Genomic DNA, 17,523 nt, shown 5'->3' with positions numbered 1-17,523 from the left:
CAAAAAAAATAAAAAAACTTTAAAAAAAATTTTAAATAAAAATAAGTTAATTGAAATACAAACAGAAAACTGTACTGTAGTTTGCTGAATTTTCACAAAGAGTATATTCCCACGTAACCACCATCCAGGTAATGAAATAAAATATTACTAATACCCAGAAGTCACTTTGTGCCTCCTCTGATTCACTATTTCTTCTCTCTTCTCTGAAAGTCATCATTTTTTTTATTTTTTCTATTTGTTTATTGTTGATGTTGTTTCTCTCTTACAGGAAGAGATTTTCTCTTTAGTTTGGACATTCCTTTTCATATGCTCCCTCCCTCCCTCCTTTCCTTCCTTCCTTCCTTCCTTCCTTCCCTCCTTCCCTCCCTCCCTCCCTCCTTCCTTCCTTCCTTTCTTCCTTCCTTCCTTCCTTCCTTCCGTTCTGTTTTTCACTCTTGTTGCCCAGGCTGGAGTGCAGTGGCACAGTCTGGGATCACTGCAACCTCTGTCTCACAGGTTCAAGCTATTCTTCTGCCTCAGCCTTCCAAGTAGCTGGGATTAAAGGCATGCACCACCACACCCAGCTAATTTTGTATTTTTAGTAGATGTAGGATTTCTCTGTGTTGGTCAGGCTAGTCTCAAACTCCCAGCCTCAGGTGATCTGTCCGCCTCAGCCTCCCAAAGTGCTGGGATTATAGGCATGAGCCACTGCGCCCAGCCTGTGCTGTTTCTTCTGATAAGTTACAGTTTCTTTTATATATTTTTACTTCTCAAATCTGAAAGTATTAATTCAGAGAATTAGAAGTTGGTTAGTGCATGAGAAAAGTTAGATTGAGATGTTTATTTTACCTGATTTTTTTTAAGTGGAATTGTTATATTTAATATATAGAAGAGTGTTTTAAAATGTTTTCTCTGTATTATATTATTCTTTGTTATTTGGAAACAGAATAGATGACTAAATGTTTCTGAAATTGTACTGAGTCATTATTCCAGTGTGTTGAACATTTGCTATTAAAATGCTGGGCAGTGACTTGAATTAAGTTGCTTTCTTGGGAGAAAGGCTCTGTTACTTAGCAACACCTAATATCCTATGATGATACGAAAACACTCTGTGACAATAATGGAGAAATGTTCTTGGCTTTCTTGGACAAGAAAAAGGCATCGATGCTTTGATACAGAATTATGAGCAACTTGAGATTCCTTTCTTCAGATAACATTGTCCTGGGGCTAGAAAATCCATGTTTAAAATAAGCATGAGTGTTCAGCTGCATCAAGAGACTGTTCTGTCTCCAATTATTCTAGTGTGATGTTCATTCAGGGATACTTGAATAAAGCCTGGTGCCAAAAGAAGTAGTTTATTTATCTACTCATCTCTGATTTTTATTTAGAAATGGGAGGGCATCTAGGTTATTTGAAAAAGGAACTACAGCCACTTGACTAACACACTGCATAAGTGGAGGGGAAGAGAAATATCTTTCCATCTTAGGTTCATGGCTGAGATCTTTATAACAACAAAAGACAGATTAGGCCAGGCGCAGTGGCTCACACCTGTAATCCCAGCACTTTGGGAGGCCAAGGTGGGCAGATGACGAGGTCAGGAGATTGAGACCATCCTGACCAACATGGTGAAACCCTGTCTCTACTAAAAATTCAAAAATTAGCTGGATGTGGTGGCACGTACCTGTAATCCCAGCTACTCAGGAGGCTGAGGCAGGAGAGTGGCTTGAACTCGGGAGGTGGAGATTGCAGGGAGCCAGGATCACGCCACTGCACTCCAGCCTGGTGACAGAGGGAGACTCTGTCTCAAAAAAAAAAAAAAAAAAAAAAAGATATATTAACCAAAGAAAAGCATACACATTTATTTAATATACACAGGAGCCTTCATAAGGAAATGAAGTCCCAAGGAAACAAACCTGTGTGGTGTTTATGCTAGGCTTAAACCAGAGAAGTAAATAGCCATGGAGAAGTAGGATTGAACAAAGGAGGCACGATCTAATGGCATAAACCAGGAGGAACTTAATCAGATTCTTCTCTGTGTCCCTGTGTCTTCCGAGATAAGGATGCTCCCTTCCTCTGGGTGTAGGCAGGGCACCTCTGTAATGAAGGTCTTATCACCTACTTCAGGGGAAGATTAGAGAAATCCTTCTTAGGTTTTTTGACCTGCTTCAGGGGAGAAGGGGTGGGAGAACTGAGAGTTACCCTCCCGCTTCTGCTGTTTTCTCAAATGCCAAGATACTATATTGTGGGGTAGTGTGTACTGAATCCCATCAAAAGTCAGTGAAAACTGACACATGCCTGTAGTCCTAGCTATTCAGGAGGCTGAGGCTGGAGGATTGGTTGAGCCTGGGAGGTTGGGGCTGCAGTGAGGCATGATTGTGCCACTGAACTCTAGCCTGGTCAACAGAATGAGACCCTGTCTCAAAAAAATAAAAAAGAAAAATAAATAAAATCAGCAAAAGTCTATATAAATAAATGGCTGTTGTTTTTACAAATATTTCCTAGAAATACCAGATGTGGTAAGATTCTAGATCATTTTAACACTTTTGATATTTTGTTGCCAAAAGCTAGTACTTATGTAATTTGTGTGTGTGTGTGTGTGGTGTGCATTTTCATATAGTAAACAAAGTATGGGTTCTTCAGTTTTTTGGTTCTTAATTTTAAGAGAGAACTTCATTGACTTCAAGTAAAAGAATACTCTTTACTCCACCTCTTTAAAATAATGTATTTTCAGTGAAATTGAAATGAGTAAATTTTAAGAAAACCATTCTGTAGACATTTTCTTTCCACTTACCCTTCTCTCGCCCCATTGGTTGCTATGGCAATGACTCCCAGCAGCCCTTAGAGCAAATGCCAGGCCGTGCGGGGTTCCCCGCAGTGAAGCCACATGTCTGATGCTGCACAACAGTTTGTGCTGACTCAGCCATGCACAGGAGGAGTGCTGCTGGTTCTATCTTAAGTTTTGAATTAAAAACTAAACTGGCATTGCAGTCTTGATTTTTCAAAAATGAAAAACCAAGTCAGTTTCAAAAACCAAATCATTTTTCCTTCACCCCTTGAAATTCTAGGTTCAGCTTTTGTTGTACTTACTGAAGAGAAGCAATCGTCACAGAGATTTACAGGAAACCCCAGAGATTTTGGATGGAGGGAGGCAGCCTAGGAGGCTGAGAGGAAGGGAAATCTATTACGCAATCAAAATAAACCTCTTATTTAATCCTGAAGCCTGACTGTGGAGACAGAGATAGTGTCCATGTTAGATTAGTCTTACGACTGGCCTGTGTAAAGGCTGCCTTAAATTTGGTCTCTGTGAACTTTTGTTGATTGTCATCATCAACATATTTTTCCTGGAAACAAATGACTGCACTGCATGAGAGATTCATCTGTAGTTTACGAACCTAGTGGCCCATGAGAAGCACCTGAGCACCTCGTTACAAAGATTCCTAAATCTACCCCAGACAACCTGGCTCAGAATCTCAGCCTGTGGGACCCAGTCATGGTTCTGTTTTATAAGCGCCAAGGGTGATATTTTAGGTAGTATGGGGGAGAAAGTATTATTTTTTTCCTCACCCATTGCAAGGTTTGTGGCTGAGACCCTTATAACAAAAAGCAGATTAACAAGAGAAAAGCATAACAAATTTGTTTATCCAAAATTTTATACAACACAGGAGCCTTCAGAAAGAAAGACCCAAAGACCCAGGGAAAACTGTGTTTTTATGGACAGTCCTGCAGAAGTATGACTGGAGGACAAAAGGGTATGATCTAGTTGGGAGGAATTCAGGAATGCCTGTTTGTTATGATTCTTTTTTTTTTTTTTTTTTTGAGACAGAGTCTCACTCTGTTACCCAGGTTGGAGTACAGTGAGGTAATCTCTGCTCAATGCAACCTCCGCTTCCCGAGTTGAAGCAATTCTCCTGCCTCAGCCTCCCGAGTAGCTGGGACTACAGGCATGTGCCACCACATCCAGCTAATTTTGTATTTCTAGTAGAGACAGGGTTTCACCTTGTTGGCCAGGCTGGTCTCAAACTCCTCAGGTGATCCACCCGTCTTGGCCTCCCAAAGTGCTGGAGTATCAGGCGTGAGCCACCGCGCTCAGCCTTGTTGCGATTCTTGTGCATGTGTGTGTACTGTTCCCTTCCTCTGGGTGTAGGGCAGGACACCTGTCACATACACTTTGGCAGGGGGGAGAGGGAGGGAGGTCAGAGAGTGACCTTCCTAGGTTTTGTGGCCTGCTTCTGGGAAGTGGGGGCAGGGGCTTTCTAGTTTCTGTGGCCCACTTCAGGAGAGAGGGGGTAAGAGAAGATCAGAACACATAATCCTGCTTCTGTGGTTTTCTCAGTTTCCTTCAGTGTAAAATACTCAGTCTGCTAAGGTGCTACATTTTAGGGTATTGTGTTCTGAATCCTGACAATAGCAATAAATCTAAGCCTGACCAATAATCTAAGGAGATAGGCCTGGGAACCATTGTTTCAGCTCTGAAGGGAACTTATTACCTCAAATGTCTACCAGTTGAAGAGATAGCTGTGATGGTGTGATGAACAGGTCACAGCACTTGGATTCAGCAGAACTGACCTTGACATTGGCCAAGTCACCTCAGTTCTCCGAGTATCAGTCAATTCATCTGCAAATGGAGGCATTTACGAAAGTGTGGGGAAGAATCAATGACACAGTGAACTGTGAAATATTTCTTTCATACAACGAGGTATTATGACCATGTGAGGATTCTGAAGACAGCTTCTTAAAACTGAGGGAGAAATTCGAAGCCATTTTATCTTTCCTTTAAAATGATATTAGAGAATTTTATACATGATTTGTTAGAGAAAAAATTGAACTATATGCTAGGAGACTTTATAACACTTTTCATATTTTGTTGCCAAAAGCTAGTACTGACGTAATTTATGTGTGTGTGGTGTGTATTTTTGTATGGCAAACAAAGTATGGGTTCTTTTTTTTTTTTCTGTTGCTTAATTTTAAGGCAGAACTAAATTGGCTTCAAGTATTAGGTTGGTGCAAAAGTCATCGTGGTTTTTTTCATTACTTTTACTAGCAAAAATCACAATTACTTTTGTACGAACCTAATAAAAGAATACTCCTTACAAACCTCTTTAGTCTATAGTTTCTACCCATAAATTAGCTTCATAACCTTATATGAGATTTTCGTTCTTTGGTCTTATTTCTTTATCAAATGGAGTCTGAAAGTAAGGGTGGGTGACTGTGAGAGAAGGTCCATGATTTCTTAGTTCATTTTCCCTGAATTAAAAGTCTCTCATTTTGTGATATGGTGAAAACATAGCAATTAATGTATCGGCAGGGCTGGACCTGTCATCTTTTAAACTCCATCTAACTATGGGTCTAAATAAGAATTGTAGGATAACCCAAATTCTAAGGCCTGAAAATGTTAATAAAAATTCAACAGAAATATATGTGTTACAGAGTATTTGGCACTTTTAGTCTCTTATTATTATGCTTTCTGTTTTATGAGGCACTGAAAAAAAAGGATTACCTATAAATCTTTTTGCTTGTCAAGTTTCTTCAGCTTGATAAAGTGGATTTTAAAAGATAATGTGCACATAGTAATTTGTTTTTCTAGTAGTACTAATGGATTTTAATTTTGAATACAGCTCTAAAGAGGAAACTGTTTTACTTCTTTTAACTGAAGAGATAATTGTCTTTGAGAAAAAAATTGTATCTGTCTAAAGCTTTTAGATTTCCAATCACTTTTATATAGCATTGTTTGGGACAGTGTCGGAACAGTGTGTCCTAGCAATTGAATAGGATCTTCAAAATCACTCACTTCTGTGTTCAGTAGGTTTAGATGGACTATCTAATATATGCCAGCCACTGTTGTGGGTAAAGAAGACTGCAGAGAGTTGGGTGGACAAGGAGCTCATGGAGTTTATATTCTAGGGGAGGGAAGTCGAAGGAAATAAGGAATCTAAAAAGATACTTTTCAGCTAGGACCATGAACACCGATGGGCAAAACTGGAGACAGGGTCTTACTTTGTCACCCAGGCTGGAGTGTGGTGGTGTGATTATGGCTCAGTGCAGCCTCAACCTCCTGGGCTCACGCAGTCATCCCACCTCAGCCTCCCAAGTAGCTGGGACTATAGGTGTCCACCCTCATGCCTGGCTGATGTTTTAATTTTTTGTAGAGATGGAGTCTTGCTATATTTTTCCAGGCTAGTCTTGAATTCCTGTCCTCAAGCAATCTTTATTCCTTCCAAAATGCTGGGATTACTGTACCCAGCCCCAAAAAATTATTAATAAAATTGTGTAACTATGACGTATGCCCAATTCTTTTTTTTTTTTTTTTTAGGCAGTCTTGCTCTGTCACCCAGGCTGGAGTACAGTAGCATGATCTCAGCTTACTGCAACCTCCACCTCCTGGGTTCAGGTGATTCTCCTGCCTTAGCCTCCCGATTAGCTGGGATTACAGGTGTGTGTCACCATGCTGGCTAATTTTTGTATTTTTTGTAGAGACAGGGTTTCACTATATTGGGCAGGCTGGTCTCGAACCCCTGACCTTGCTAGTGATCTGCCCGCCTCAACCTCCCAAAGTGCTGGGATTACGGGCATGAGCCACCGTGCTCAGCCTAAGTATACCCAGTTCTTTAATGTTTCAGGATTGGGATTTTTTTTGCTGAGTTTTATTCTGTTGAGCTTATATCATTCTCCCACAAAACAGAAAACAATACAAAGAAATTAAGGAAAGCTGAATAACTCATCTGTTAGCATTTAGGCAAATAAAGTCAGAACAAGCTAGATGCAGGATTATTGGAAATGTCAACCAAAAGGAGGCCTTGGCATGATACAGTAGAAAATGTAGCTGACCAATGGGTTGAGAATTGGCGAGAACATCTATACTATTCAGTATAGTTTGCAGATATTAGTTGTTTTTCCTGACGACACACTAAAATAAGCAAGTAACTTCAGCTGCTGGTATTTTTCTCAATGCTCTTATCTCTCTGAATTATAACTAGTCATATGTGTGCTTGTCTCTGATTACAGATTTTCAGGTCCTTGAAAACAAATTCAGTATTGTATTCCCTTTGTATCACAAGCCTGGCCTGAATTTGGATTCAATTCATATTAGTTCATTGAATAAATAGGATTATAGTAGGGTCACAAAAAAGCATTGACTAGAAAAATATAGCTGCTGGTTTTGGCCAGGCATGGTGGCTCACGCCTATAATCCCAGCACTTTGGGAGGCCGACGCAGGCAGATCACAAGGTCAAGAGATCAAGACCATCTTGGCCAACATGGTGAAACCCCGTCTCTACTAAAAATACAAAAATTAGCTGGGCGTGGTGGCGCATGCCTATAGTCCCAGCTACTGAGGAGGCTGAGGCAGGAGAATCGCTTGAACCCAGAAGGCAGAGGTTGCAGTGAACCAAGATCGCGCCACTGTACTCCAGCCTGGCAACAGAGCAAGACTCTGACTCAAAAAAAAAAAAAAAAAAAAAAAAAAAACTGCTGGTTTCAAAAGTCAGAATAATAAATCTATAACTTAGTCCCTCAGTGGGATGTTGATAAGGGAACCAATTTTTTTAGGGTCTTTTAAGCCACTTATGGGGTTCTTTTTTAAATTGTGGTAAAATATACATAACAAAGTTTACTATTTTACCATCTTTAAGTGTATCGTTCAGTGTTAAATACATTTACATTGTGTAACCATCCATCTCCAGAACTATTTTATTTTCTCAAACAGAAACTACAGAAAGGGTTTTGATTCTACACTTTACTAGCACACAATTGTAAAGCTGTTTCAGTGGCCTGCATATCACGGGACAAACAGTTGATCCAGTGGTGGCATTTCTCTGCACCTGCAGATGTTCCAGGGTCGTCTTCTTGCCTCAAAGAATAGACTCCGTGGAGAACAATGTTAGTCTCTTCCTCTAATGGTTCCCACCAGAGGGCTGTATGGCTTTTCTTCATGCCATCGTGGGTGAAACTGCTTTCTTTCTTAAGTCTCCATTTTTCTTAAAACAAACAAAAAGTTAAATAGAAAAAGAGCAGCTTTGTCACCAACTTAAGACTACATGTAAACCTCAACAATAACTATATCATGGAAACAAAAATCATGTGGTTTTGTTTCCCCTAACATTATTTGGACTCGTATCTCCCAGGCATTTTTAGGAAACATCCACTTTTAGGGTAACAATCCCATTTTACATAAGAAATCTGGGTTCATAGAGGCTTAGTAATTTGTCCAAGGAATCAGAGATGTTAAGTGCCTTAGCTTGTGTTTGAACTTAATTGTGACCCTAACCCTTACCCTTTCTATTCTGCCACAAGAATGTGTGATGCTTCAGCCTCCCAGAGTGCTGGGATCACAGGCATGAACCACCATGCCCAGCCTCATTTCAGTGTCTTTAATAGCTACTAGTTCATCACAGTTTTACATTTATTCTTGCACTAAACATTGTGTTTTAATTTTTTTGAGAAATGTATCTACATCATATAGATTTAAGAATGTACCAACTTATAGTTTGTATTGATATACTGTCCATAATTTTATTTAAAAAACCTGTCTGCAGTTATTTTTCTCTTTTAGTTCTGTAATTTTTTTAAATTTATTTTTAGAGATGGGGGTCTCACTCTGTAGCCCAGGTTACAGTGCAGTGGTACAATCATGGCTCACTGTAGCCTTGAACTCCTGGACTTAATGATCCTCCCGCCTCAACCTCCGGAGTAGCCAAAATTATAAGTGCGTGCCGCTATGCCAGGTTAACTTTTCAAACTTTTTGTACAGACAGGGTCTCGCTATGTTGCCCAGGCTTGTCTCAAACTCCTGGGCTGAAGCAGTCCTCCCAAAATGCTGGGATTACAAGCATGAGTCACTGTATCCAGCTTTGTAATTTATTTTTATCATCTATCTTTTTCTCATTAAGTTTTTAAAGAGCCTATCTTATTAATGTTTTCCAAGAAGTAGGTTTTAATTTCATTGAACTTCAGAATGTATTTTTATTTTGATTTGTTGGTGACAGTTCTATATTCATTCATTAGCAGATGCCTTTATCTTTGCTATTTTCTGTCTTCTTATTTCTTTGCATTTGCTATGTAGCTATTTTTCCAATTTCTTGGTTATAATGCTTTTTTTTAACTTTTCTTGTTTTCTGGTAAATTCTTCAAAATTATAAATTGCCTTCTAAATTCTTCTTTAGCTGTGTCTCCGAGTTTGACATCTAGAATTATAATTTTTATTCAATTGTGAATACTGTATTTCTTAATTTTCTGTTTAAAATCTTGAGTTTTTTACTAATATTATTTCTAAACACCTGAGGTTTTTAAAGTTATCTTTTTATTGTTAATTTATAATGTTTTTGTTTTATTGCGTTATATTTCAAGAACACAGCCTGTGTAATATTGAGTCTTTGAGAGCTATTGAAGTTTCTTTTATGGCTCAATATGCAGTCTGTTTCTGTACTTGGTCTGTGTGTGATTTGCAAAAAATGTGCATTTTGTGTCTGTCAGTTGTACAGTTCTCTTATATCTACTATTTTGAGTATTGTCTTGTTAAAGTTATCAACATCTTTTTTTTATTACTTTCTGAGAAAGGTGTGTTAAAATTGGTGTTTCGTGTTGTTTTCTTAGCTGTGATATCATTTCTTAACTGTCTTACCATATAAGTCCAATAAACAAAGCAGATGAGAGCATAAGTGCTCTGGTTGAATCTGGAGAAAAGTTCTTAAATGGAACCTCCTCTCAGCCCCCCATCCTGGGGGACTCTATGGCACCTCTGCAGAATGCGTAAAATGGAATATTATTGCTGTAAACAGCCTGTCAACTAACCTTTCAGTCTTATTTCTGATCACCCACCCACTAGTCCAAAGAATTTCCAGTTTGCAGCCAACAGCTACCTATGTTCTCCTCCCTATCCCAGCTGCCATTTTTTTCCTCTTGCCATTTCACCCACCAAGATTCTTCATCACATAATCAAATTGCGTACCTTACTCAAGACTCTGCTTAAATTTTCCTAATTCCAAAAAATGTTTTCTAGCCATATCCATTTTTGGAATTCTAAAAGCAATTACTGGGGCCAGGCATGGTGGCTCATGCCTATAATCCCAGCACTGTAAGAGGCCAAGGCGGGCGGATCACCTGAAATCAGGAGTTTGAGACCAGCCTGGACCGCATGGTGAAACCCTGTCTCTACTAAAAATAAAAAAATTAGCTGGGTGTGGTGGCGCATGCCTGTGAGCCCAGCAACTCAGGAGGCTGAAGCACAAGAATCTGGGAGGTGGAGGTTGCCGTGACCCAAGATCGCACCACTGCACTCCAGCCTGGGTGACAGAGCGACACTTCATCTCAAAAAATAAAATAAAAGCAATTATTGGTGGCACAATTAATTTAGTATTTATTCACTGATCTAATTAATAAGTTAGTATTTATTCAGTGACCAGCAGTCGTAATGGTTGGGAATTTAAAAAATAATTGCAGTCGTTGAATATTTGTTGTGTTAATTTTATTTCTCCTATTATGCTGTGTGATCATCTTTACTGTAATGCATGTCTTACTCGTCTCTATTCATTCAAGAACCCACACAGCATCTTGTTCTTGGTTGCCGACCAGCAAAAATGCCTTGTATTTATTCATTTCAGTGTAAATATGACTTAACTCTTTTCCTGTATAGTTAACAGTTTTGCGATCTTGCAAGTCCTTCATTTTACTGTATTTTGCTAAATGTGTTCATTTATTAGTAACAAGCTTTGTTCAGTGAGAGTTCTTTAAGATTCTCTTCAAGATTCTTGTAAAGCAGATTTATTTTCATTCTAAAATAAGCCCCCCTTATGCCTTATTCTTTTATTATAAACTTATGCATAAAGTCATTTTTATGAGTTTAAATTTATCTACTCACTTATAAAGCAGTGTTTGTTAAGTCTGGTAAAGCGATGGAGTGGACTGGGCTGTCTTCTTCCCCACTCTACCTTAAGACAAATGATTTGACTTGAGCTTTTAATTTGCAAGGTTCCCTCCTAAGGACAGCAAATGTAATATAAGTGAAGCATTAGAATGTGCATTTAGAGTTCCAAGAGTGTCACAATCTACTAATTTGTTATTTAAAAGCTGATGAGATGATTGCTTCCAGCCATGGTAGTAGCCATGTAGCTTTTGAGTGTGGTGGCACACCTGGCCTGATCTTGTGCTGTGTGGGGCACAGGACATGCTTAAGGCAGTGCTATCCTCACACTGATTTGTCAGTGTGGTTTTGCTGCACAGAACCAACACAAGTGAGACATAGCCAGCCATCTCCTAAAACAGATCCTTTTGACCCTAACATAGAGGTAGCAAAGTGAGACAGAAGATGGAATAAGAGAAGTATAGAACACCTATAAACTATGAGCCGCTAAGCCCTTTAACATGTATGTTGTTTAATTTTCTCAACATCCATGAAATGGATAGTAACAATTTATAGATGAATAAGTGGAACCTCATAGAGATGGATAAAACAATGTATTCATTGTTAGATATTGACTAAGTGGTAGATTTGTGGAATGAATTCAAATATGACAACTAAACCAACACCCTTAATTTCTCTTACTTTTGCTCCCATAACCCAGTGTTATTTGGTACCCTTCATATTAATATATATTAATGTAATTATTTAGAATTAATTGTTGATTTTCTTTCCTACTGGACCATAAGTCCTAAAAGGAGAAACCATGATTGTTTTGTTCGGCGTTATATCTCTAAGACCAAACACTTTGCTTGCCTTAAATCTGGTGCTCAGTTAATATTTTTGTTTCCCTTTTTAGTGCGGGTGGGTTGGGGCAGATAGGAAAGGGACCATGGTTTCTGCCACTTTGTGTTGATTGACTTGGGTAAGAAAAGAGTCCACAGAAAGTCTAGGCCAGTGTGAACCTGAACAATCAGAAGGTCTTATGGGTGAGTTAAACTTCTTAGGAGGAAATAAAATAATTTTTAACTGTAACCTACATCTAAGGCCATGCATGGCCTTAAGTACCTTCATTCTCAAAAATAAACTATTATAGAGGTTGGCACAGTGCCACATACTAGTAGTTCCAGCTACTTGGGAGGCTGAGGCAGAAGTTGGAGGCTGCAGTGTGCTATAGTCACGCCTGTGAACAGCCACTGCAGCACTCCAGTCTGGGCAATATAGCAAGACTGTCTCTTCAAAAACAAAAAAGGTACCGTGGTTGAGAAATCACAGTAAGGATGGGGAAATGCTGACATCTCAATAATACAGATCAAGCTACTCTATTTAATGTTTTAAAAATTCTTTTAATAGAAAAAATCAGACAAAGATATGCAGATCTGCCTGGAGAACTGCACATTATTGAACTTGAAAAAGATAAGAATGGACTTGGACTCAGCCTTGCTGGTAATAAAGACCGATCACGCATGAGCATATTTGTGGTGGGAATTAACCCGGAAGGACCTGCTGCCACAGATGGACGAATGCGTATTGGAGATGAACTCTTAGAGGTGAGAAGCATATGTTTTTAACTTATCTTTTGGTGAAGTGGATGGGTGCAGTGGATGTTCTATAGGAAAATGAGGTGAAAGGAAAGAATGATGTCAAATTATATTTCCTTCAACTACTTAAAATCATTTTTCAAAACAAGAACAGAAATGTTGCTTGCAAATGTTATTTGCTGCTTACGTAAAAACTAATCTAACAGAATATTTTAGAAGTTCTTCAGTAAAATATCATCGAAACATATTAAAACCTTTGTTTTTAATATCAATTTTTAAATATTCAAAATTAATTTGTTTGTATATTAACCTAATTTTGGTAGTATTTATCAAAATTCTCTTTGGGTTGAGGCCGGGCGCCGTGGCTCAAGCCTGTAATCCCAGCACTTTGGGAGGCCGAGACGGGCGGATCACGAGGTCAGGAGATTGAGACCATCCTGGCCAACACGGTGAAACCCCGTCTCTACTAAAAAATACAAAAAACTAGCCGGGCGAGGTGGCGGGCGCCTGTAGTCCCAGCTACTCGGGAGGCTGAGGCAGGAGAATGGTGTAAACCCGGGAGGCGGAGCTTGCAGTGAGCTGAGATCCGGCCACTGTACTCCAGCCTGGGCGACAGAGCGAGACTCCGTCTCAAAAAAAAAAAAAAAAATTCTCTTTGGGTTTTGAATTAATCGTATGTGTAACTGTTATTGTTCTTCAGGTTTTGGGGGCGGGGAAGTGGGGAAGATGTTACAGCCAACAAGAGCCTGTGAACTTCTCAAAAATAATAGTTAATGTCTGTGAAGTTCAGGCTATGGGTTAAGGTTACATAGGTTCTTTCTTTAGGAATAGAATAGACAAAAGAGAAGCTAAGAAGATGACTGATCCTCTTTAAATTACTCTAGATAATTTCATTAATAATCTGAAAAGGTTATTATTCTTCTACACTTAAATTCAAGGTATCTGTTCTGAGCTTATCTTAGTTTGATACTCATTTGGTTGGTCATTCACTCATTCTTTCAGCTAACACTTTTGAGTGTCTGTTAGGACCAGAAACAGAAAAAGAGATGAAGACATCCAGTTCCTTCATTAGTATAGCTCACAGTCTAGAAGAAGAAAACAGACGTGAAAAGATATTTGTATTACAAAATGAGAAATGCAGTAATGATGATATGATGATGATGATGATGATGACAATAACTGCTAAAATATACCTGGTACCAAACACAACAACCTCTTTTACTGGTGAGATCACAAAGTAAATGATGGTGTTAGGATTCAATGGCAGGCAGTTTGACTTGTAGCTCTTTGTAAACCATTGTGCTTTAAGGCCTATTTTATAAAATGTTCCAACTTTAGGACATTTAGGCGAGCTAAATCTCAGAGACACTGAGTGTTAGACTGCTTACTTGAAATGAAGGCTTACTGATTTTGCATTTTACGATTTCCTCCTCAGACTTGACTCAGAATAGAATTTACAGTCATCCATAATTTTACTTGCCTAATAATAACTACTGCCACAGCTGGCCAGGTGCAACAGGAAGACCATCACCATCAACTTTTTCTTCCAATCGCTGGTTGCTTCTTCCCACTTAAAACCTGTGTCTGCAAAGAAGTCACTTCCAGGAATACTTTTCTTTTCTTTTCTTGTTCTTTTATGATATAGCATCTTGAATGGGACCCACATTGGGTCGTAACCCTGACTAGCATAATCATTACATAAATAAAGTCGAAGATGACCTTATGTAACTAATATGATTCATTGCCTCAGTTTGCTTCCTTTGGCTTATGTTTAGAGACTTCCTCAGAGATGAGACAAAAGTGATGGCGGTAGTAAAAATAATGAAAGTTAGAGCCAATGTACTCAGTTATTACTAGCACTGCGCATATGCATTGTACATATTTGTATTCAGTATTCTTAAGAACGTTTTATGGTAACAACTATTATTATCTCCATTTTATGGATTAGAAACTGGGTAAATAACATAACTAATATTACAGAACTAAGTGACTAAGTGTGGTTAAGAACCCAGGCTTGCCAGACTCCAAGACCCATGCTATAGCCACTGAGGTATATTGTGCTCCCCATGGGACTTTTTTTTTTTTTTTTTTGAGACGGAATTTCCCTCTTGTTGCCCAGGCTGGAGTGCAATGGCGCGATCTCAGTTCACCGCAACCTCCGCCTCCCAGGTTCAAGAGATTCTCCTGCCTCAGCCTCCCGAGTAGCCAGGATTACAGGCAAGCGCCACCATGCCCCACTAATTTTTGTATTTTTAGTAGAGACGGGCTTTCTCCATGTTGGTCGGGCTGGTCTCGAACTCCCGACCTCAAGTGATCCACCCACCTTGGCTTCCCAAAGTGCTGGAATTACAGGCATGAGCCACCGGGCCTGATCCCCGTGGAACTTCTTTAACCAACCCAGTTTGTTTAGATTCAGGAGATTCCTGATTTTTTATGCTTTCGTCTTTAGGGAATCATGTATATTAAGTCACTCTGTTGTGTTATACATATCTAGACAGAGATTTCCTGTCTTGCTTGGTATATGGAAACACTCCAAAGGCTATAATTTGGAATATGAGGATTCTTGTTCCATTCTTTGTACCTTATTAAGACTCAAGATGGAATGTCCTGTGGTATCCAGAACAACAGGAGCACGGGTATTTTATTTCTCTGTCTGACATTTTATTAGACACTGGTAACAAATAAGCTGTGGCTGCAGAGTAATGAGAGTATTTTACAGGTCAAACACAAAATTCAGCACTATGTATGTGGCAGCAAGCACTGGACTCAGAAGACCTACCATAACTTGTCTCAATTCTTTTGATTATTGGTTATATTTCAGAAGTTGCTCAGCATAATGTATGTAGGAGGTAAAGAGTTTTCCTTGTCTTAGACAGCAGAACATCAGCTGACATCAAATGTGTGAAGATTGTCCCCCACATGCCAAGCAGTTCTCCAGCTGACAGCAATTGAGTATCCTATGATTCAATTCGGTTCTGACACTAGGTACCTGGAGACAGTGTCAGTCCCACAGGTTAAGGGCTCAGTCCCGCAACACTGTCTCCCACCACTTTAGAGGCCATCGCAATCCCAGGTTATGACCTGAACTTCTGACCAACCAGCTCTTAATTGGGAGTTTCCATGAACCCCTACTCAGGTTTGATTAATTTCCTAGGATGGCTCACAGAAGACAGGGAAACAATTTACTTATATTTAGCCATAAAGGAAGTTAGGAAGAGACAGGTGAACAACCAGATGAAGAGACAGATATACAGGTTGAGGTGTAAGTGAAGGGGAGGGCAGAGTTTCCATGCCCTGTCTGGGTGTGCTACCCTCCAGACAGGTCCACATGTTCAGCAAGCCAAGAGCTATTCAAACCCCATAGTTCAGGAGTTTTTATTAAGGCTTCATCATGTAGGCATGAGCAATTATTACCTCATTCTCCCTGAGGGTCAGAACTGAACAATCCAAGCTTTTAGCCGTGGTTTGGTCCTTCTGGCAATCATCTTCCATTCAAGAACCCACCAAGAGTTGCCTCATTAGAACAAAAGACACTCTCGTCGCCCAAGGAATTCCAAGGCATTAGGAGCTCTGTGTCAGGAACCCAGATCAGAGACCAAATATTGAAACAAAAAAAGATTTGAACTCCTGCTGGAATACAAAATCCTTGAGCATCTGCAAACTAAAAATTGACTTGAGGTTTTTTTTTTCCTAGTCATTGGGAATGTAGAGCAGTGTGTCTTGCATGTCACCGGAAGAATAGATTTTTGTTTTGGTTTTGTTTTGGTTTTGTTTTGAAAATGACTCTGAACATTTATTTCCATTGCAATTTCTGTGGCTAAGAAGACTTAAATTTTACAAGTATTATCCTTTTAAGATCATTTTAATTTTAGTTGAGTGCAGAGGGCTTTTATAACAAATGTGCAGAAATTTTGGAGGGCTGTGATTTTTCCAGTATTAAACATGCATGCATTAATCTTGCAGTTTATTTTCTCATTGTGTATGTATATATCGCTTTTCTCTGCAGCACGATTTCTCTGTTGACAATGCCCTCTAGGGCACAACTAGTTAACGGTAACTGAAAGTATCTTTTTTTTTTTTGAGACGGAGTCTCGCTCTGTCACCCAGGCTGGAGTGCAGTGGCCGGATCTCAGCTCACTGCAAGCTTCGCCTCCCGGGTTCACGCCATTCTCCTGCCTCAGCCTCCCGAGTAACTGGGACTACAGGCGCCGCCACCTCGCCCGGCTAGTTTTTTTTTTTTTTGTATTTTTAGTAGAGACGGGGTTTCACCGTGTTAGCCAGGATGGTCTCGATCTCCTGACCTTGTGATCCGCCCGTCTCGGCCTCCCAAAGTGCTGGGATTACAGGCTTGAGCCACCGCGCCCGGCCAACTGAAAGTATCTTAATCATTATGGCTGCTTCTGTTTTTTCATTAACAAAGATTATTCATATTGTTAGCATATAGTTTCTTTGCACCCACTATTTATGTCTGAATCATTTGTCACAAGAGAGTGTGTGCTGATGAGATTCTAAGTTTGTATGTTTAAACTTTTTTTTGAGCGAGGGAAGAGAAAGCTGTATGCATTTCATTGCTGTCTACAGCTTTCTTTCAGATTATGTTCATGGGTTTGTGTGTATACAATATGAAGAATGATCTGAAGTAATTGTACTGTATTTATGTTTATTCACCAGTCTTTGATTAAATAAAAAGGAAAACTCAAAAAAAAAAAAAAAAGATGTACCTAGCACCCCTGTTGCTCAGGAAATTACAAGGGTTTTAGGAGCTCTGTGCCAGAAACTGCAAGCAGAGAACAAGTATGTATTACTGATTATATCACAATAGCACAGCATGGTGAATAGTTAACTGTTAATTAAAACAGACTTCCACCCCCTTAGAAACTTCAGGTATCTGTTTGCTAAGCTGGAGTCTGGAAGAACTCTGCTGGATAAAAAATAAGAACATTTTGCTTTATTGGACTCCTTCTATTCTTTCCTTTGACTTTCTGAATTTGGCCCTTTCATTGCAATTCACCAACTTCATCTTCATTCAGAGATGGAATGAGCAGAAAGATTAAACATACCAATAACTTAACTCCCCATCACTCCACAAAGATTCTGTAGTTAAAAAAAAA

The 17,523-nt window shown here is 39.3% G+C and overlaps 1 protein-coding gene across 4 annotated transcripts in view; it reads left to right on the top strand.

Annotated features, from left to right (window-relative positions):
- Positions 1-17,523, top strand: part of PATJ (PATJ crumbs cell polarity complex component) — a 427,780-nt gene that overhangs the window by 237,486 nt on the left and 172,771 nt on the right. For all 4 annotated transcript variants that reach the window (XM_010370672.2, XM_030912915.1, XM_010370673.2 and 1 more), the window contains exon 28: positions 12,225-12,421. In XM_010370672.2, coding sequence (XP_010368974.1) covers positions 12,225-12,421 — 197 coding nt within the window. The remainder of the gene's footprint in view (positions 1-12,224; positions 12,422-17,523) is intronic.

Source organism: Rhinopithecus roxellana, chromosome 12, assembly GCF_007565055.1.
Source record: "Rhinopithecus roxellana isolate Shanxi Qingling chromosome 12, ASM756505v1, whole genome shotgun sequence".
NCBI classification, from domain to species: Eukaryota; Metazoa; Chordata; class Mammalia; order Primates; family Cercopithecidae; genus Rhinopithecus; species Rhinopithecus roxellana.
Note: the sequence above shows the minus strand (reverse complement) of the source record. Positions and strands in the feature narration are given on the sequence as shown.